General features: G+C 35.8%; 1 protein-coding gene across 3 annotated transcripts in view; it reads right to left on the bottom strand.

Annotated features, from left to right (window-relative positions):
* KCNN2 (potassium calcium-activated channel subfamily N member 2) overlaps window positions 1-23,938 on the bottom strand; it is a 71,513-nt gene that overhangs the window by 22,176 nt on the left and 25,399 nt on the right. For all 3 annotated transcript variants that reach the window (XM_059874155.1, XM_059874154.1, XM_059874156.1), the window contains exon 4: window positions 3,757-3,898. In XM_059874155.1, coding sequence (XP_059730138.1) covers window positions 3,757-3,898 — 142 coding nt within the window. The remainder of the gene's footprint in view (window positions 1-3,756; window positions 3,899-23,938) is intronic.

The following is a 23,938-nucleotide window of genomic DNA, read 5'->3' on the forward strand; positions in this document are numbered from 1 at the left end:
TCTTCTTCTAACTGTTGGTGGTTGGCTTTGCAGGAAGATTCTGCATCATAAACTTTGAATCATACAATAAAAGCATCACCTCACCACATATTGCTGGATCTAAAAGGGAAAATGTCCTTCTTAAAACTCGCAACAGGTCCTTGTATTTGCAGTCAGAAGAATTGATTGCCATTGTTTTATCTTGTGTAACTGTAAAAGCTTAGAAGAGTCTGCTAAAGTTTTCCATCTCACAGTCCATAATCATGCATCTTTCCATATCTTCTCATACTCCTCCTCACCAATTTCTACAGACCTTCTTTAAATTTTTGCTATCATTAATCTCCTTATAAAGCAGGGAAAATTTTGCAAACCTCTCCAAGGCCCTAGATGCAAGAAGCCATTAAGAAAGTGGAAGTGCTGCCTACACAAGCAGTTCCACTTAGAAGCCAGACGAGGAAAGTGTTCCACTGTAGCTGAGATCACCTTGCTGATGAGCACCTGAGAGATCTGCCTGGGTGGGTATTGACAACCAGGCATGGCAGCTTCAGTATGCACAAAACACATGCAAATACAGTACACCATCAAGCTGCATGGCATGGCAAAGATGCCACAGGTCTCCCTATTTCCCCTCTATCCTGTTCTGAGAACAGTGACAGCATCTGTATGTGTATCCATCCAAGACACTCTTCCAGACCTACCTAACGTACACAGGGGGCAGAGGAATCATGTGCTCTCGATTTATAGCCCACTTGGCCCACAGTCTGCCACTGCTCCCTAGTAAAGTCTCATTGGAAAAATACAGATTGGCAATAGAGTTGAGGCATCCAGTTCAGTTTCACTTGCTTGACTGTAAAAGATCTCACATTGACTTCTTTTCGTAACATGCTTTATCAGTATTTTTATGAAAGTTTCATATATTTAAGAGCTTTGCAAGATCAAAATGTAATTTTTTTTTTTTTTTATTGTTTGCCTTTTTTATTCATAGGGGTTTTTGTGGTTTTTTTTTTTTTTTTTTTTGTGGGTCTTTTTTTTTCCCAATTTCTCTAATACAATAATCAAACTTCTTTGCTATCTTACTCTCAACAATTCTCAAGACATTTTTCCTTTTGGTATAATCTGAACATGTGTAAAGATTTTCCTATTTTTCAGCAGTGTGCATCTGTAGAGTCTAAAAGATGTCACTTTACATCAGTGACCTAAGAAGGCAGTAGTTACAATGTCAATCACCAACACAACTTGGTGCCGCCAGCAGATTGCACAAAGTCCACTTCTAAGGCAGGAGTACAAGGCAGGGCTCAGCCTGAGCTCTCCCATTTCCATTGTACAGAAAGCAAATCATGAGGCAGAAGTAGGACGATAGACATGGCACCAGGGTTTTTCCTTCACAGGGATCAAGACACCAAAGTAGGTTTCCCTGGGCTACCAGTTCCACAAAGCCAATATTAATTCTTCAGTGGTCTGTTTAACTACTCTTATATTCACAAGTATTTCTATTTTTTCCCCCTTACATCCATTTTAATAGGTAACTTACCCAAAAGCAAACACTCCGCAGTACTTGGCATTGGTCACACTAACCCAATGCATTTGCTGCTGCAGTTGCTAGGGAATTATACTTTACCTCTTAAAACCAATGTGTTTTTATTTTACTACATCCATTCAACAATTACTTTTGTGTCTTTCAATTAGATCATCAATTGCTGCTATTGAAATAAAAATCACTAGGTGTTTATTTAGGATTTTAAATTTTCCACAACAAACATTAATTAGTTACTATACAAGTTTCAGAAGAGTAATTGGTTTTAAAGAATGATATTCAAGACCTGTAAGCTTTTTGGTATTACAGGTTAGGCTAGAAGAGAGTTCATTATTATATTTACTGTACCATACTTGATACTCTTCAGGTCCTTTATAAAAACAAAACAAAACAAAACAAAATGCAAGTCCCAAAAAACTCAGGGTAATTCCAGCATCCGACCTTTTCTCATTGCTCCATGTTTTTTAATCTCAAAGATTACTTTAATGTAATTGTGGTTAGGCTTTCTATTGTTTTACCTAACACAACACAGCAGCTACTTGGCTCGTTTTTTTTGTTAAGAATGCTTTCTGTCTCTGCAGATGTTTACCCTGAATTCATTACCACGACAACCTGATTGGAGTCTTTGCTCTTCCAAAGCTGCTGCAGAACTTATAATCACTAAATAAACCCAATAAGAGACATGAAGGTATCATCCATACATTTTACAAGTCTCCCAGTAGTGAAAAAGAGATGCCAATTTGTGAAAATGGTATCTATAAATCCATACTTGAGTTTTCCATGGAAGCAGTGGAAGTGACTTTGGATGAGGATTCTACCCTCATTCTGCAATCCCTGCCCTGCAAGGTGGCAATAAACACTGCTTCTCCATCCCTTTTCCAAGTAAATTTGTGACCACATTTCATTCTCTCTGGCATCAATATCCAACACAGAAAGGAGCAAAGGCAAACACCCCAGAAGATGGCAGATTTGAACTCAGCCAACAGCCTTTAAAAAAGCTCTGTGAGTCCTTCCTCTGCTTTTAGCCTGTACTTTCCACTTCACTGCAAACTCTGTATTTATGGAGATATGCATTTACCACATTTTGCAAAGTATACCAGAAATCTTTATCAATCTTTACCAATAAAGGTCAATGAACTGAAACCTATCAGTTTTTTTAAAACATTTTTTTGAAGCATTTGTAAAAAGAAATCCTTCAACCTTACAAAAAAAAAAAAAAAGGCTTTTTTTCTCGCTGGACATAAAACGTACACTTATTATAAACGAATATTCTATCAACATATCTGCTCAAAAGGGGCAGTGCTTTGATACCATTTGCTTTCAGCCATAATCCCAATATAGCTGTTTCAACGGACGCAGATTACTTATATATGCATTACTTATAATCAATGGCAAAAATTCAGAAGCAAGTATGTATCTTATTGTTGCATACTGTAGATCCATGACAATCATTCAGCCTTTCTCATCCACAGGGACATTTACACAGAAGTTGGTACAAATAAGGGTGGCAGAGTCCAGAACCTGTTTACATCTAATTTACTGTAGATACGTGTAAATTTTCCCACCATTACAATACATTGCCTTACTCCCTGCCCAACTTTGACTAAATGGTGCAGTACAAAAAATTAAAACCAGACATGAAATACACTTAACAAATATGTATTGAGCATGCATAACCTAACAATTGCTGTATGGTATCTATGGTAGTAAAAGGTATTACTGTGCAAATTATATAACATAATTCCCCTTAAAGCAATGGACTGCTATGAATAATATGTTATTAGACTTGTAAGAAATAGAGTAGAAAACTATGCTTAAACAAAAGAATTTTAAGAATTTAGCCACCATTATGGCTTTTTGTGATTAATTTTAGGAAACTAAATTTATAACTGAAGAGACATTATTAGTACTGGTCCAATTACACATGCCCAAAGATGATCAAAGATGATATAATACCTTAACATTTAATGAAGGACTTTACTGAGATTTCTGAAGCCATGAATTATGTCAGGGCGCAATTTGTTTCTCTGTATTTCATTATACAGCTACTAAAGTTTTGGTTAAAGAAGTAGAAAACTCCATTTTATTACTAGGAATGAGAGACTATGGGTATGGTCTGATTAAGTATACACTCTACAAGACAGCAGATAAATATTTCTTTATGACTACCAAAAGTGTTGGGCTTAATTTCAAAATAATTAAAAGCAAACACAATCTCATATCCAATTAACAAATTCACTCACCATGATTCCAGTAAGTAAACAGACCCCTTTTCCACAGTATGTATTTGGTACCATATCCCCATATCCAATGGATAGAAAAGTTATTGAAATCAACCACATTGCTCCAAGGAAATTGCTAGTAACATCCTGTTGGTCATGGTATCTGAAAAGAAGAAGAAAACAATTTCTTTATCATGAAAACATTTGTTAAACTATTGTGCTCTCAAAAAAAAAAAAATGCATTAACTGGTCCACACAACAATTTTTGTATACAATCTCATTTTAAAAGCAGCTGTAAGGAATTAAATATAACTCAAATTCAACTACATGAGCAGTAATGAATCAGAATATATAAAAATAACACCAGTAGTAGAAATGGTTTATAATTCAGTATTTGGTTATTACTGTAAAGCAGCAGAAATCTCTTTGTTTTTAACATAATCTCTTCACCAGGGGTACAAGCCCTGGTAATACTCTGCAGTAGCATAAGACACCAGAATACCACAGTTGCTGCAGTCTGAGGCAAATATGAAAGTCAGAAAGGGTTGCGTGCACAACCAGACAGCAGAGTACATCTTCATCTCCTTGGCCTGAATGCAACTCTTATGATCAGAAATCCAATCCTAAAAGAACACATAAATGCTGATTTAGACAACCTATGGTCTTCCCTCTCCTTCTACAAGTTCAAGGCAAATAAAAAAGTATGCCATTGTATTTCTCACCATTAAAAGATGTTTACCCTAAATATAGCAAAAACTCCCTTTAGTGTTTAGTCAGCTATTATGTGAAATTTCACGATGTGCTGTTTCTTGACTTAGTTTCAATATTACAGTAGAATATGTTCATTTTTCCCTTCCAAAACCTGCCAAGTTCAGATTAATAATCTTGTCTTCACATGACATATAGACCAAATAGAAAGTGAAGATACATTTTACGTTTAAAAACCTGTTGTCACCACTCACTCTGTGGTGGGAAAAAAAATGCCTAATAGCCTAAAGTAGGGTGGAATTTTGCTTCCTGGACAGGGCAGCTCTGCCGTAGAGACTATCTGCAGCAGCCACTGCAGACTCAAGGTTGCAATCACCCCTGCAGCTGCTGTGTAGCCTCAGGTTAACTAAATGCTGCTAGATTTCCCAAGGGTATTATTTTAGCCAGTCCCTAAATCCGTGTCTCACAGGGGGCCACAGAGGGCCATTTATTTAATTAGCTCACAAATCCGTAAACAACCTGCTTCCCACAACTGAAATAACTCCTTCTGTTTCCTTCCTTTCCGGACTGCAGTCTCCGTGACGGACCAAGAATGCAGAGCAAGCACACAGGCACACTCAGGAAATTCCCTGTTCTCACTCTTGTAAGATATTCACCATAAATGTCTGCAAAATACTGTCTTCAAAGTCCCACCTATGGTCTGATGATTACAACAACATAAAAGCTCTTTGACTGCCAGAGACCACAGCAATCACTCCAATCAAGTCTGTTCCACACTTCACCTGGATTTTCCTCTCTCCTGATGTGTGGTCTCTCACATACTTTATGCAAGTTTTTCTGTTTTGCCTAGAACAAAACCTAGAAAAATGTAGTAAAAGCCCACATTTTGAGGTCCTAAGGACTTCAGCAATGATAACCACAACAGCAAAAAGAGTTAAAAAAAAGAACGGCAGATTTAATTCATGACCACAGAGCTTTGCATATAGAAAACCACAATAGGACATTATTTTTTTTTCTAGACTGCACTAAATGTTAGGGATTTTAGTCTCCACTTAACAAATGTAGCAAGTAACATCTGTGAAATAAATATATTGATACAGAGAGAGAAACACATTTGTCCCATCCAGGAGGCAAGAAGAAAGCCTGTGTACCCATCATGCTAATCCCTACAGAGTATCAAGTAAGAGATACGACCCATAGGGTCTGGATGAGCTTCACAGAAGGGTACTAAAGCTACAATACATTCTAAAGTTAGCAATTCAGGAAAATATTAAGAAATGCCCACATAAATATTTATAATACATTTCTTTAATGCCTCTCTTTGGATTTTGAACCTGGTAATTTCCATGCTTCATATGACTGAAAACAGAACATTCAAAGACAACTCACTAAGTTCCAGAAAGAACCCATAAGGAATATCAAGTCTTGAACAACATGGGGAAGAGATAATGGGAGTCTTCATCCACTTATCTTCCTTTATCCATATCAGAAAACACACAAGCCAACCACACATAGGTTCTTTAAAAAAGATGACATAAATTTTAAAAGGTACATCGTAAGTTTTTCAACTTTCATTGGAGATGAGACAATTAAGGCTCACTAGATGAACTAATCATTAAAGCTATCTACATCAATATTTGTTAACACAAGTCAAGGACCTGTTTAAATGTTTCCATTTTGTTAAGTCAGGCGTCCTGGATTTCCTACTCAGAGTATTTCACCTAGTTATGATTTTAAGGCTATAGTTCAGCAATCAAATGTTGCAGGCTTAATTTAAAAATCATCACCAGTACTTATTAATGAATTTACTGTGATTAAGAAACAAAGGCTATGGGAGGAGATGAAATAGTTGCAGTTATTGCTGCAACTGCTCAAGCACAGTAAAGCATGCAAATGACATAATTCGCCTAATTTATATTTCAAAAAAAATGAAACACTTTTTCTCTTGCAACTGTACATGGAAAGTTGAAGGTCTTACTCCTCAAGTTAAAAATGTGTAGGTAAAATTGAGATAGTATAAAAGGGTATCACACTCATGATAATGCTGTCATTTCTTTGACATTTTTAAGAAGGTGGTTTAATCTTGTCTTCTTTATTTTGTAACCTCACTTAAGATTTTTGAATCTCTGGTTAGCAGTTCTGGTACATGTCTACATGCTTTGGATTTTCATAAGATTACAGCTGTGTCAGCAGAGATTTTCAAGCACCGCTATCACTCAGGACTCAAGCCTGAACCAGCAAAGCCAGGACAATCTTCTGCTACCCTGTGTCCACAATCAGGTACAAAAAATATTACTATATCTGTATCAAAGCAGGAAAAGCAATATCTTAAGAAAACAGTATTGCAGAATCTTTATTTGTATGGTCGTGGAAATGGCTAAAAATTAACACCAGAGGCATTTAAACTACTTGGTTTTGAGGAAGGGCAAAGAAATCAACCCACTGCCTTTAGACTTGTTTTTGAAGTTATCCCAGCGTCAAAGAGTGAACTTGTCCATTTATGCAGGGAACAGCAAAGTGGTCACAGCAGAAGTTAAACTTTCTCATGTTTTGCTATAAGAGTATCTCGAATGTGTGGCTCTGGAAGTCACCAGAAGACCTCATAAAAGCCATTCCTACATCTGCATCTTTCACGACACCATTGAGATTATCCCCAGTACAGCCAATTCCAGTGGACGTTACAGAGAGCAGAAAAGCCGACTACACCAGCACTGAGCAGAGCTGTCTTGCTCTCTGTCAGTAATCACAAGCCACTACTAACATCTCCTCATTCCAGCTGGACTGTGAAAGATAGCATGGGTGTAACACATTCCAATATTCAACTTCAGTTTTCCCAAAGTATCCATTCACTCTACATCCAATACTTCTGAAATCCAACAGGAAAACACTTTACCATGAAAAGCTAAGAAATCTGAAAGCTCAGAATTAAAGAAATAGAAACAAAGATTTCCTTTCAGTGAAGAGTTTCACACAAAGCAGAATCTTGTCATCACCAACCAAATTCAAAACCAGATTTTTTGTCATTAATTCTTATTTATATAAAGGTTTTTATTTTTATATTTTTTATTTTTCAAATTAGTCATGGCAAATATATTCATATAAATATTTAAAGCCCATTATTCTTAATCAATAAAAAGCTGCACAAGAAAGACTGTGAATCGCTTGAAGATAAGAACTAGTATTTAATTGTATTAAAACTGCATCTATATACAGTTTGATTTTCTTGATTACACCCAGCCTCACACAGCTGCAGAATAAAGGGTCATTTAGAAAAACTATGTATTCCTGCAGTGTACAAAAATTATTGGCTGCAGTCACACAGGCATAAGAATTATTTATCACACTTCTTCTCTAATAAGGGATATGTCAGCAGGCAGGGAGTGCTGCAGCTGGAACACACTATTCACCAGGCAATCATCATCCTGTGAAACACTACTATCCAGTATCTCACCAATCAGCATATATAAGTCTTGACACCACTCTAATTTAAACCAAAAATAGCTGAATGATTATATTTGTGAAAAAATAGCAAGGCTCAATTCCTTTTCAAGCCAAACTGAGTGGGAGTTTTACAACTCATCTCAGAAAAATATAAATACATTCCTCAGGCGACAATACTGCAGTGGCTTTGTCTGTCAAAGAAGTATTTCAAATTCTTTATCAAACAGCAGTCTCCTTCTGCTTTCACTGTTGGTGTCATGATTTTCAGTACTGCTTCCCTTCCCTGTTTGTATGTGATGAAGTTTCATTGAATTGGTAGAACATCTGCTTTTTAGCTGCACATAATTAACACACATTCATATCTGGACATCTAAGACACATTCATCTTAAAAAGAGATTAACAAGAAGTAATCAAGTATAACATTAACCTTGACCACTGGTGCATTAATTCACACTCAGCGGTTTCAATTCAGTTATTCTTACCTCCATGAACAGCCTCTGATAACTTCGATATTTTTGGTTTTGCCTCCTTGAACCAGTCAAGGAAAGAACTAAAAATTATTGAAAAGATGACCATTTCTGTAGGGAAGAAGGTGGACTGCTTTTACCATAATCAAGAAGAAAGTCCTGGCAATGGCAATTCAGGCTGAGTTTTTTGTCAAATGCTAAAATCTTTTAGACTATTAGCAGCTGGAAACAGGCTTATCCCAGTAAATCAGAAACTTGCCAAGGCTCTGCTGAGAAACTGATTGATCTAACCACCTATTAGAGCTCCCCCATAGTATCAGACCATTCTGTTACTGTCTTTTTAGTCTTAGTTAGGTGGTTAGTACCGGCAGCATTTTATCTGTGATGATAGCAGAGATGTCTCTGCATTCCTTCTCCCTTTCTCCTCTTTAAAAGAAGGAAGAAATCCATAATGGCACATGGAAGGAACAGTGGGGATGACTCCAAATCTGACAAAGTCAATGTAAGAAATTTTCCCTGCCTTGATGGGCTTAGGATCAGAAGGGCAGCTTAGAAAAATGTATGCCATTCCTTATCTTTTTCCTAACACTGCTGTTGATATCCCTCAAACAATTACGAAGAGCAGCAAAAATGTTCTTGTCACCGTAACTGCTTCATGAAAGTGCAAAACACCACAACAAATGCCTGCATTTCAAACAGACTGACTCACAACATTAGCAGTTGTGAACCCAATAAAAAGTAATGGGTAAGAGTCAATTGACTGGATTGCTTCTACCACAGCCAAAAATGTTCCTGATTTTTCTGCTAAGAGCATTTTCAGGATATTTACAAAAAGCCAATAAAACCAAGAAAGGTGAAGTATTCTATGTAATTAGCATGTTATTTGCTAAGATGAATGAAAAATATAATCTAAAAGAAAACAAAAGGAGATTGTTTTTCCTAGGGGAGAAAAATCAAGACAAAATCAGATGGGTGAGATAGTATGTTTTAAGAAATTTTTCCATTATTTTTAATATAAGCTATAGTTTAAATGTAAGGGTAAAAACCATAAGATTACCCCTAGCCTCCATCAGATACCCACCCATCAATGTCTGAGCAACAGAAAACCCACCAGTACAGAAATACGGATTAAATACCATTTTTACTAAGGATGCCAAGCCTTTATTTGTCCTCCACTGGTTCCAGCCTTGTCTTCAATGGTGATGTAGAGAGCTAATGCTGAGCTAAATAACTACACCTGTAGTAGATGGGAATATTTTCCATCTTTCCAAGAGAAGCCATTCAGTTACAAGCAAAAAAGCTGCTGAAGCTCCTTAAAAGTACCTGATCATTTTTTTTTTAAATGTACTTTCAAAAATAGTGCTAAGAATGTTAAAGAGAATCTATTGTGTCAGTTCTGTAACTATTGGGAAATTGGGAAAGGTTTAAATTTGTGACAGACAGCAGTCCACTAGAAAGAACAGAATTAACTATAGGAGAGCTCAGTATCAATGTATCAAAAAGTAATCCTGCAAATTAAGTGGTGACTACTGCTTCAGAAGGTCTTGACAATGTGAAAAAAATAATGTGTCTTATCAAAGTTTCTAGGCAGTTTAAGGAGAATTTTTTCTTGTCTCAATTAAGAAACACACCCACCTCTCCTCAAGCCCCAGTTTTGCTATTTATCCCCCAGTACAGGCATATTCTTACTCCCACTGTGTTCTTTCCAGCAGCTTCAAGCTATTTTGTTCCTGCAGTGGCATAACTGAAATTGTGATTTGTTGTGACTCAGCAGAATAAAGAATACACCTAAAGCTCTTGGAAAGCTGTGCAAAAAGTCCTGAGCTTTGCCTACAGATGTGTTTTTTAAACATATAATCTGACTGTTTTGAAAAACTATTAGATTCACTGTGCCTAAACATGGCTCATTTTAATAAAGTTAAATGTGCACAATGGAACAGAATGTAAGGCATGTAGGAATGCCTCTGTGCCTCCAATAGGTGAGAGCTGGGACTAACAGTAGCAGGTGTCACAAAGGTTCTATGACTGATTCCTCTCATTTCAAAAAGTTAAAATAATTATTCTGTGTACAAAATTCTGCCTAATCTTAATTAATTGGACTAACACATTTTATTATACTCAGACTGTCTTCCTTCAGAAAGATCTATCTTCTTCATGTTGTAGAGCAGGCTCAGGAATTCAGCTTTTCTCAGATCTGCTTCTATTTGATAATATTCTGTCACCAATAAAATTTGGTAATATTCTGTCACCAATAAAAAGAGTTTGCACATTTCAAAGGAATGCCTTTAGATTTTAAAAACTCAACTCTCTAGACTTTCCCATTTTTTATATACACACCCAGACTCTGCAGAATAACCAAGCATGCTTCACATAACTCAAGCTTTAAGAGGCAAAATCAGACTCTAATGGTTGATATTAGTTGTTGGATCAGGAATAGCAATCAGCACCAAAACAGTAAGGTATGAAAAAATATCCTTACTCATGGACTTTGGCACATGTATTACAATGTGCTCCACAATTCCATAATCACATGTGACTTTTTGGTCTTCACAAAAAAAACCCACTAGTATATTTTCCAATGAAAAGCACAACTTGTCACAGCATAAAATACCTTACTGGCATAGCATTTTTAGCCTCATTTTTTTGGAAATGAAATATCACATTTTAATTTTTCATAGCTCTCTGACAGACTCTTTGGATGAAGTTAACTTTTTTTTACAGCTGATGATTATTTTGGTGGCCTTCACTTTGCGAGCTCTCAGGTCCCAACTTCCCAGTTTGATTATTTCCCTGTATGCCCAAAGCTCTGCCTAAAACCCAATGAACTCAAAGTCCTCTATAATGACACACACATTTAAAAATAATTCTCTTAAATTAGACATAAAAAACCTGCATAACAGTGAAATTCTTCATTTTCCCAAAAATAGTGGCATGTCCCAAAGAGGCAAAATAGCCTCTTAAATGCATCAGTACCCATACATGAAACAACATGGAAAAAATTCTTAGTGAACAAGAAATACAAAGGTCTTCCACAAAGCACGGGAAAAATGAGTAGTTGACACCCTTTTGTTACTTTAGCAGCTTAGTGAGGAGAACACTGACCATGGGGAGTGAACTTGTTGTCAAGATCTTCTTAAGCACAAAGCTGATTTACATGAGCATCTTCATCTTACTGTTCTACCTGTTGGTACACAGGCTGTCAAAGTATCTAAGAATATGTTTTTGAAGCTATTCGAATTTAAAATCAAATTTAAAATGAATCTTTAATCCAGTGGAGAGACATACAGTCTGAAAAGCTTGAGACAGAAGCTGATAAAAGGAACGTGTATGTTAAAATCCTTGATAAGCCACACTTTGAGTAAACATTAACTCTGCTTTGAAAACAAAATTCAACAAGTAATCCAGAAAGGACAGTGACTGGAAACACACTGAATATTAGAAATAATATCTGAAATATCCAAGAGCAGCTCTGTCAGTGGTTCTGTATATTATCTTTATCATAAGTTGTTCTGTAAATTAAGCTACTATAAATATGCAGTTAATGTGATATTAAAATATATGAAAATGAAAGAAGGAAACTGAAGTGAGCTAAGCAAGCTTGAGGGGAAACTCCTGTTTTCCAGTACTTTTTAATCTTATTTTAAAAGATATGCCTGCATATTTATTTACACCCATATTTTTCACAAAGTATAATCACTAAAATTTGTCAATTCAATAAGAAGGAATTTTATTTTTAAAGTTTGCTTTCCTTTAACTTTTTGTGGTCCACAAAAGCACTGGCTAAAGCTGTGTTGTGACAGAAATATGAATCATTCAAAATCAAAGAGTTTCTTAATGAGCTCTACTGTGAATCATTCATTATATTCACTGGCAACTAATTCTAACCCTTCTAAAATTTTCCCTTATCTTGCATTTTGCATTTCCTCTGGAGATACCCTGTTACTATTTTATACCTAAACCCCCCTCAGAAGGAGGAAAGATTTTTTTTTTCAATTGAGATTATCAGAATCAACTGATATCTAAAGATCCTGAGTTCGTTTTCTGAAGAAAAACTTTAGAAATAAAGTTTTAGAAAGTAGAAATAGAATTAATCACAACAGACTTTAAATGAAACATACCTTTTTTTTCTGACATAAAACAGCAGAACGAGGTAAAAGTTAGCCTTTTATGGGGGGAGAAAATAGGAGGCGGTGAAATTATATAGCAAAGATTATGATGAGTTTTTAAAAAAGATCTTCTGACAAACAGAGCATTCTGAATGCATTTTTCTCTAATAGAACTAATTTACCATCACAAAATTTATTAGTTCTGTAGCTGACGTATTACCTTCTATAAAAAGAATTGAAGTTCTAGCTCATGGTCATAAAGCCTGCTGGTTTGGGGTTTTTTGTCCAAATTTCATTAGGATATCAACAATTTTACCAACATATGCAAGTACTCTAATGTAATGGATATTGAGAACAGATAAATAAAAAATAAAATAAAATAAAATAAAATAAAATAAAATAAAATAAAATAAAATAAAATAAAATAAAATAAAATAAAATAAAATAAAATGCTAATTCCCTTTCCTTTAGAATTGAAAACAGAATACTGGATTCATCAAAATGTATGTTCTGAATAAATTGCAGAATAAAACTGATTTAAAGAGGACAGCAACTTACAAATAAACATTTAAAAAATCTAGACAGAAATTATTTTGTTTAGATCAGAGCAGAAGCCTGCAGTCAGTGCAAGTTTCATTGAGTTACTCAGAACTGGAGACCAGTTTAATACTCTGTATCAGAAACACTGCTGCAGCTATATGCTTAATTTAAATCAGCTGAATTGAATTTATGGTTGATTATTTTTTAATTTCTTTTATAAAATGGAATGACTGTATTTACACTTCAGCTTCTGTAAGTCACTGCTTGAAACTAAACAGATTTTACTGAATATTTCTAAAGACAACTCCAAACCCAAAGTCTGTATACTTTTGAAAGTCAGCTGAAAGTTGTACCAGGTCCCACTAACAGTTCATAAGTAAAGCACTAGAGACTACACCTTTAATGTTAAGCATAAAGTATAAAAAAATTACTATGGATTGCTGTATGGAAGAAGAGACAAAGAAAGCACTTGTAACAAATATTTCCTACTTACTTTTTACATAAGAAACTTCAACATGAGATTGTAAATATTTAAGAAAAAAAACCCCAGGGTTCTCTCTTTTGAAATTTTGTTCTCTTTGTCAAACCAACCAGAAGGCTAGGAAAATACTTTGGAGTAAATTTTTGTGATTAATGCAGAGATGTTCATTTACAGGGATTGAGAAAGGTTATCTACACAGAAGACATTCCTGTGACTCTTTCACCATGTCTTCCAGCAGACTGAGTTTACACGGACCAGCTACAGGATGGACTTCTGCCACAAGGTCCTCAAGGCAAATGCAAGTTGAGAGAATACCATAATTTCAGATAGGCTAGAAAAAATGTAACAGGGCTACATGTAGTACTTTACTCTGGCGTGGTAATAAAGGAACATCATCCTCATTTGCTTATACAGACCTCTGCAGTGTCACATTTGAAGACAGATGTGTTGCCCACCTAAATGCAACCAAAAAGAAAAGGCTTAAGAGACCTTCACCATAACATATTAAATATGCAATTATGGTTTTCTTTGCTCTGTTTTAGGCCTTGACATGTTGTCACAAAATCCTGTCCTACTCTCAGTGTGAGATTATATGTAGTCTGAACCTTGCACTTTTCTCCCCCCCTTTAGTCATTAAAGAGAGTAAAATTTGATGTTTTGCTTGTCAGGCAAAAAAACTTGCATTTTCAGTTTGTTTGCCATTTGCTTTCAGTAGAGAATAACTTTTGTAGTGATCATCTTCACTTTAATGATAAACATTTACCAAAAACAAAGGATCTTGTACTATTTTCTCTGAAGACTATGAACATGACAGAACACTTTCTAACGATATATTTTTTTTTACCAAAACCATTGTGTTGCCTGATATCTTGGCCTTCATTTAAGACTTTCTGACTGCATTTTAAGTGCTTTCAATGAAGCACTGAAGAAAGAATGAAATTCTGTGCACCAAAGGAACTTGAGCAGATGACATTTTCAGAAAAAAAAAAATCTACATATTTTCACATATTTTTTAATGAAATCACTTTTTTTTTTTTTAATGGAGGGGAGTACTCTGGTTGGTGTGGCAACAGAACTTACCTTTTGCACTATCTACACTTGAAGCATGTGTTTTAGAGTCTATATGTAAAACAAGTTGGAAGAGTCCTTTAATAAACCAGAAATTATTTGTTTACACCATTGGCAAATTCTATGGAAATCATACAGTAGCTATGTGAGTTATCTATGTGACTTTCATGCTTCAACTCAGTTCCTTGGTCAAGATTTAGACAGGCAAGCACATAATCAGAGGTTATGCTTAACTAAGAATGTACACAGTGGGAACATTCAACTTTGGGACTGCTGTCTGTAAGTATACTGGCTTGTTAGGAAAACTAGATTTAATTTTAACTGTTAATAATTATCCATTTTTCAGAGTTTTGAATGCTTCATAAAGGCTGTCAACATAATTAGCATTAAATTATAAAAACACACTGGAAGATGAGATGCTAAATAAACTTGAAATCTAATTTACAGTGCTCTCTTAGCCCCAGAGATGAGATGAGTTCACTGATGGGACAAATAGAGAGAAAGTGTAATATGCACAAGCAGGTCTTTTTCTAGCAAGAATGGTGCTCTTAGGGAGCTATTAAGCCTCCTCTACTCACTTGTTTGACTTGCAAGATTTACAAATACAAGAAAAACTCAATCCAGTTGAAAAAAGAATTCCAAGCATTTTTAAGAGCTCCAAATGTACCTGGAGAGCTACAGCTTTTATGGTATTTTAACTGTTTCACCTGCCCTGCTTCATAAAAAGCATCTGGAATTATAACTTGAAAGCAGTGCAAAAAGTAACAAAGAGATATTTATTTGGGGCTTTCTTACTCCTTCATTTTAAATGAGTAATGAAAACTTTCTTGCAGGTCAAAGACACTTTATTCCGTTAGCAGAAGTCCATGACATTAAAGAATAAACAAGTCTAAGATCTCACCATATTTGTTTTGGAAAAGAAAAACTAGACACTGAACTGTAGATGTTTGTCTCATTTGAGTAGAGTACGGGCCAGTTATACCAAAGCTGAATCTCTGAAGCTACAAAACTTTCACTTGAAAAATGTATAAACAAGCATATGTTGTATATAGATAGGTGGGTAGATAGATAGATGATAGATAGATAATAGGTAGATAGGTAGGTAGGTAGATAGATAGATAGATAGATAGATAGATAGATAGATAGATAGATAGATAGATAGATGTAAACACAGAAAAATTTTCCTGTAAGAATTAAACAACATTTGAGTATTACCTTTTAGAGAAAATCATGATGTGACTAAAAGAAAAATTATCTTTCATGTTTAGAAGAAAAACCCCTTGATTTTTTCTAGACACAACCTTTGAGTTCCAAAAATTCAGTTGTGACTCCCTTAAAGGGGGATAGGAATAAGAATTCCAACTATATGTATTAAAGATCCCAGGAAAATACACGAGATCTATAGTCTGCCTTTTCCATGATGTACAGCTTCAGTCAATTTGTCCTCCAGATTCTGTAGTCCTGACTAGAGAAGTATGTGTGGAGCACTGGTATGGCCACAAGGACTTCAGCAGGGAATGGCTCGCCTATTCTGAATATCCTACCCAAAAGCATGAGAAAAAAAAATATAAGTATGCAGAATTAACAACATTTCCTCTATTTTCATACCTCTCACCTGGTTTCCCAGAATGAGTATATCTAGATTGCATCTCTACCTGTATAATAATTTGAAACAATATAAAACATCAGCACTGCAATCACACTTTAGTAGAATCTTTTGCTCACTAAGCTCAAATAAATTTTGTTATTCAGAACAGGGACATCAGACCAAGCAATAGCAGTAAACACGAGTCTATGCATGACGTAGCCACAAAGAGCTTAAATGACTTTGGTCAAGGTCACAACAGAACGGTAGCTCGGATTCTCTAGCTCATGCTATTTTCAACTAACAGAACAACGTTTTTGTCAGTAAACAATACAGTTTGTCACAAAAAAAATATTCACTGTTTATTGCTTTTGTGACTTTACACATTATTTGTATATTTACCATACTATTGTTGGTATAATAAAACCTTCACTCCAGTGTTCTATACTACCAAAAATGCTACTGGCACTTACCTCAGTAATGGAAGAGAGCTAGGGTTGATCCTACTAAAACCAAGCTAACATTATTGCAGTCTAAATTTTTGTTTTCCTTTGGAAAAAAAAAAAAAGAAAATAAACCAATAGAATGTGTAATTCCTGGTACAGATATGTTTTCCAGATCTCCTGGAAATACTAGTTCAGGCCAGAGCATCTGCTTCTTGGCCTATTATCTGTGCAAGACATGATTTTTTTCTAAAAATCAAGAGAAATCATAGTCCACACCAGAAATACAATCACTGAAGGACAGTGGTGTCCTGCTGAGGTACACTGACTGCGTCAGCAGGTCTTCTGCCTCCCAGCACATGCAGAGCAGGGAAGGCAACTGATGTGATCTGCTTGCAAGGAGAAAATACCACTCTAAAAGCAGTATTATTAAGAATTATCATGCACATTTTTTTGTTAAATCCTTGTAGGCTTGGGAAAAGATGAAAATTAATGCAGAAGGTATTACTGAGAGCTGACAAGTATCAAGGTGTTCAATTAACTAAATGTAACATATAATTTGCCTTTAAACGCCTTGGAAAGAATCTACTGAGAAAGACTGCAATTTAACATCAAAGTTTAAACAGTCAGGGTTACAATTTTAGAAGCTCATTAGTCTGAAGGTGTATCATGATTTTCTGAAAAGATGAATGATTAAAAACATAGTTAAAAGAAAAGACATTTGGGCATGAATACTTGATCTGAAATCTCTGTTCAATTTTAGGGAATGTTGTATCTCTGATTTCAGACTGTGAGAAGCTTTGCAAATGACATCCACTGCATTCTTTTTAGTACAAAATAATTAGAACATCAAGTATCTTCTTTCTGAAATGCAGTGAAAAGATACATTGTTTTTATTAGAAGACTATTACTTACTGTAAATCTTTAGCAAGATCGTTTTCCACATGTAGTACTGCCTGCCCAAAAAATGCGTAGTCCAGCTCCTGAACTGACACTAAGGTCCACGTATATATTCTGGACAATTATCAGGTCAAGTCAACTAAACTAGAGCGTCTATAAACTGGTAAATTCAACAAAAACAAAGAGTGCAGTGACTGAAGAACATGGAACAAAGATGAATGTCATCCTTCTGTAGCTACCAATAGCAAGCCTGAAGCTTGATGGCTGCACTTCCAAACAGCACCTGCCCTAGAGTACACTCCACATTCTCCTACCCCACTGCAAGCCCAGCAGCTGGTGAGGCACATGTTACAAACCCACGGCTGGGTTCCTCCCTCAGGAGCACTGCAGACAACTACTGAATTCAACACAAAGCAACTGACCCCACTGGCACAACTGATTATAACCAAAACACCTTCGATGCTCTGCTGTACTTTTTTCCAGAGCTTACCAAGAAAGCAGCTTCTCTTCTCTAGAACTCATGTCCTACATCCACTCTGTATATAGAAAGGTGACAGGCAAAAAAGGGAAACATGCTCAGCCAAAATTCTCTTCTCTCCTCAAGCAGCATTAAGTTGCAATAAGACTAAAGTACTGTTTCTTGCTTCTACATAAAATTCTTCAATTTAACTTTCATATAGCAGCTGAGGAAACAATGTATTTTGACTCTTTGATGCTTTTTTTCCTTAAAAAAATATCCAGATCTTATGGGACAGCTAAAACACAGACTGTCTCATAGGTCTTTCTGTAAACTAAGACAAGGTACTCCTTCTAGATGTCTCATGTATTTATTAAAAAGATAATAGATTTTACAAATAATAATTAGGCACTGGTTAAAGTCTTATTTAAAAAAATGACACTTCCATATCACAGAACTGTTAACTCCTAAATAATTTATCAAGAGTTATTCAATCAGCACCCCTTCCTGAACATGGATATTTCACAGCAGGAGCTAACTTATGAGATCACCAGGTTACAGGTTGAACCATATAGGTTTTGACAGCTGAGTCCCAAACTTTTAAAGATTTTTAATCACATTTCTGTTTAACTGTTTGCTTTACTGTGCAATGACCAGACGCTCACTACTTTAAAACCATGTCCTTTGTATCCAACAGCAGACTAGGAAGGATGTTTCCTATGAAAGAAAAACCCAACCAAACATAAAAGGATTTAAAGATAACAGAAATAAAACCCAAGTTCAGCTGCTGTGCTCAAGCAGCAAGATACAAGTGTTTCATCATATTATAAAATGGATATGCATGTGTTAGCAATACCTTGGGTAACAGTCACTAATTTTTGCTTTAACTAAAAGGAAGGAACTGTATCAGCTCTTCTTGAAATGTATGGTCTACAGCTCAAGGATTCAAGGTCATTCCCAATGTGGAAAGGTAAAGTCCTCGAGAAAAGAAAAAAAAAACCCAAAAAACCAAAAAAACCCCCAAACAAACAAACAAACAAACAAAAAAAAAAAAAAAAAAAAAAGAGGGCCAGCCAAGCTGGTTGGTCCCACTGGCAGCTGGGAAGATCATCCATCCATATCTGGAGAAAACATATCTTTACAAAAATACCATAGCAGCATGGCAAGAGGCGGGCATGCAGCGGCACAAAGGAAGCTGTGGAGAACAGACCTTTACTGCCTATCTCACTCCTGCACGGCCAGCAAAAGCTCTTTTGGTTTCTCACTGGGCTAGTGAGTATCCTAATGTTTAGTCTAGTAGTCCATTAAATTCCAACTTAAGCTTTTGGATATTTTACTTCAAGTAAGTAAAAATTGCTTTGCAGTTTCAAGCTCCGTATGCCTTGCTTGCAGGGTCTCTTTGCACCTGCTGAAGATTCACGAATAACCTTCTGCAAAAGAGGAATGGCAGCACTACAGGCAAGGAAACTGAAGCACATGCGTAGTAAGTGAAATCCCTTGGATTGCAGAACTGCTTGTGGAAAACCTGAGTTTTAGTACTCCAGACTTATAAAAAATCCTGATCTTTGAAAAATTAACTTCACTTATCCAGTCCTACACATAACTTTCAAGCCCCAGGTTTTTAAAATCCTTCTGCCTCATACTCCAAAACTGCCTATAACCCAAGATATTTTTAATGCAGCCAGTGGAATAGACAAAACAAATGCTATGGAACTGCATTTGTATCTACTCAGTTTTAAAAGTATTGAGATATTCTTTAACATGACCAATGTCCTACTTTATAATGTCATCAAACAAAATAAGCACTGGTAAACGATGTACCATTGCCCTCCTATGCCTGGGATACACAATCTTGAAGTCTGGCATACCTGAAATATGAATCCCATTCACTTCATATTAAGTGAATACTTTTTTTACACTTTCAGCTGACCATAGAAGACTAGAAGACATAGAAGTTTGTCATAGAAGACTACATTAACACTAATATTAATAAAAATCTTCTGTTCTGCAGTTACACATTTAATAATTCTTGTTTATATATTAGAATAGGTTTTATTGTTTTAAAGACAGCATACACTGGCTTTTACTGCTATTTTCACATTTTAAGTAGTCTTTTGCAAGTCAAAGTTATTAGTAAATATTTAGTTAATTAATGGAATAAATAAAATTTTTAAAAACAACTGCTTCCACAAACAAAAAAACCAAAACATTGCAAAACCAATTTGCAGGCCTATTTAAAATTCTTGACACTAATACTTAAGTTTGGACCCAAGGCTCATACCAACAATTTGGCATGACTTGCTTGCATGATTACCCAGGCAGATGCAATCAGTTTAGCCCCATCATTAAGCTAATGCAAGCCCACTGGCTACCACAGAGTCTGCACCAAGTTTCAAACCAGGCTGTAGCCCCACAGCACTGACAAGTTCTATTTCTGTGTGTTCTTAACCTATCCAGGTACCTGCTGCTCTGGAACATCTGGAGTACTTTTTACCTTCACTGCTCGTTCCCAGTGATTAGGGACTGATCTCTTTGCTGTCAGACTTGGCAACAGAAGACACCCTTCAGCCCTGAGTCACAAGCACCATATACAAAGTACAGTACAGAGACTTCTCTTTTAGTGCCAGGCTGTTCCAAGGCAGCCTGAGGTGAGACCGCAGCACTGAGCACGGAGCCTGCACACGCCTGGCAGGAGCGCAGCTTCACTGACCAGACAGGAGACTTGGAGGTCCCACCACCAAACCAACATAAACAGACTCCCCTCTGCAAGGGAGACCACAGAGGCTCTTGCCTCAGGCTTCTCCACTTGAGGCTGGGAGTACACAGGGAAAAGAAGCCAGCTAGCAGGGCATAATTCCTGCCTGGGCAGTGCTCTCAGCACAAGCTGTCAGCACAGTCAGCATTCACCAAAACTGAACAGTTCAGCTTAAACTCTTCTATCAACACATCTGCTTCATCTGAACACCACCAGCCTTCAGAAGTGTTTAGCTCCCCCTTTTCCTCACTAGAAATTACTACATTTATTAGTACTGCAGTATCATATATGTAAGTGTTATTCTTGGACACCGCTGTTCTGAGCAGCATGCAAACACAGTTCAAAGACAAGCCCTGACCCAGAAACTTGCAACCTAAATAATCCAAGACACTTGTCCAATTCACATTGCACTGATGCCTTCAATACTCAATTAATATACTTCAATTCAGTGAATCACTCTTGTGGAAAGCCACAGGAACTTTGTCAGTGGATTTCATTTATCACAAAAAAAGGCTAAAAAATAAATATTGGATATCAATCTGGTTTAGAGAAAAAAACAACAGCAAGTAGAGTGATGTTCTGTTGTCTCAGTGAGAAATGTTCTAGATTGATCAGCCTGAGCTCTGAACTAGTATAATATCACTGTTTTGGGGAACACAAGTGTAAATGAGGACACACACCAATACTTACTACTTCTAAGTGATGTTGCAAATCACTTACTATCTCAAGACCAGCTGTAGTAAAAACCATAGCTGATTTTGAACTTCTAGAGAAAAAAAAACTACCCAAGCAAGAAAAATCTGCTATTGAGACAACAAATTAAAAGGGTAAAATCACAGAAAAGGAAAATAAAGAACAAACAAAATATTGAAAAAGCACCTCCTCAGGTTTCCCACCATAAAATCACTAATTTTCTTGAACTGCACAATTTCGCAACACTATCTATATCCTCGTATTGACCTCATAAATTTGAATTTTTAGGGCTGAGTTGTAAAATCCCAATAGAACCCACTCTTCAATATCTAAGGCTAGAGTTCAGTCAGCACATTGGAAACTTATTCACAGTGACGTGATAACCATGGCCTATAGTCCTCACTTTGCCCAAGAAGAAAAATAAAACCAGTAGAAAAGTTTATATTGACATTTCAGGGTGCACTTTTCAAAGATGTCAAACTGTTAGAGCAAAAAATTCTATTTTGAAGGGACAAGACATTGCTTTTTGCTTCAGTATGACCCTATTTTATAAGGATTGCTTTTGGGGTACTATGGCAAATAGCTTTTACTCATTTTGAAGAAAAATATTCTGAATAGTTTAAAAGGCTGGCCAAAAGAGGGAGGAAAAATTCAATTATCACATCTAAAAATATGAGGACCAGAATATATAACTTTGGACCCAGTAATGAAATAATGATAAAAAAAATTCCATAAATTGCTTTCTTATCTGAAAGAATTTGGAGCGCGTTCAACCATTCTTACTGACCAGAACAAAGACTGCTCTCTTAATTATGTTTTATAGATTCAAGATTAATTAAAAAAAATATTTTCATCCTTGAAAGAAGGTAAGTATTGCCCTGTAATTATTTTCATTCTTTTCTGCTTAGAAAAATAGTTTTCACTTTACTCACTATTTTTGAATTATACATGAGTTTTTCCACTTCATTCTATCTACAACTGATATACATTTAAGTCCTTTGTACATAAAAGGGAATTTAACCTAAGAAAAGTTTTCATGCTCTAGTTAGAAAGACAGGTATTTTTTTCTTTAATTAAGGAAGTAGATTTTTTTTTGCTTGTTTTTTAACTTTTTTTGTCTTTTGCACTCACTTCCTCAAAGTTGGGTCTGCTGTTTTCTGACTACAGAAACACTGATCTCCTTTGCCTTGATATATTTTTGTGAAGGGATGACTATATCCAGTGACACTTCATCAGTTATTGCTACTTTCCATATTTATAAGGAAAATTCTAATAACCTAAACCAACTGAAGAGTATTCTTATATTCCCAAAGTTATTTTGCTGAGAATACACAAACAGCATTTTCAAAGAGAAGGAAAATATGAATTAAAAAATAGCAAACTCTAAAAATGCATTAGAACAGGTGCATCTGCTTCCCCCTTAAATATACATAACTGTTTTGTTTTTATGCAACAAAAGAATGCATTATTTAGATATTAATCCTTCTGGATACACCTAGAAAAGGAATATTTTGTTTAGATTGATTGCTCTTTTTTGGATCTGGGTTATGCATGTCAGACATTTACCAATGTACTTCTGTGAATAGATTCCCTTGTTGCCTTCATTGTATGATAAAATAATGGATCTGATAGTTTATTTGTAACTTTGCAGCAAAAATGCAACTGGTTACATGTGGTTTTAGTTATTAATTGCTTTGAGATGTAAATATTATAAAACAGTAACCTACCATTTAAAGTTAAGCTACACTCAGTGTGCAAAACCAGGAATTAAGACAAGTAGGCAGAGAACCATTCATTCACAGCACAGGTGCAAGTCAGGATGATGACAGGACATCATTCCTTATGGTTGTTTTGAATATTTAACTTTTAATGTTTGCTTGCACAGAAGAAACCTGGCTGCCAGTAGCACATTCTAGTTTCAGTGAGCTGTGACCCAAGAGAAGGTAAAGAACCATGGTAAACAGCCAGCTCTGTCCACACACAAACACTATGTGATCTGTTGACAGTCATGAGACTGAAAAAAATGAAAATCATGTCATTGCTTCTGACCTTCTGAGCCTAAAAATAGCCTTAAAATTAAATATCCAGGCTTGGTTTGTTGTTGGTGGGTTTTGTTTCCTTGTTTGTTGGGGTTTTTTGGTCGCTTTTTTTTAAACTAAGAACAAGAATCTTCACACTGGCACTGCATAGAATGCAAAAAGCACTTTCCAATAGAAGGTGGCCTTGTGAATATGCATGCAATGTACAACATCAGATAAGGTCCTCAATACAAGTAAAGAACTGAAATACATACTGAGAGGAAATTAGATAGCTAAGAAACATTTTTTCCTTCATGAATTACAACTGAAGTGTCAGTGTATCCACTAGCTTGTATCAAATGAATCCTTAACATTTGCCTCCCAGTTGTCATGTGTGAGCTGCTTACTGGAAACTTTGTAATGGTATCATATTTCCAAGAAATAGGACAGACATTTATTTGTAGAAAACAAAAATGAGCTGAAAGCAGAAAAAGATTTCACCATCACACACAGATGGGATTTTGCATATGTGTGTGTTTT

This window comes from Haemorhous mexicanus, chromosome Z, assembly GCF_027477595.1.
Source record: "Haemorhous mexicanus isolate bHaeMex1 chromosome Z, bHaeMex1.pri, whole genome shotgun sequence".
NCBI classification, from domain to species: Eukaryota; Metazoa; Chordata; class Aves; order Passeriformes; family Fringillidae; genus Haemorhous; species Haemorhous mexicanus.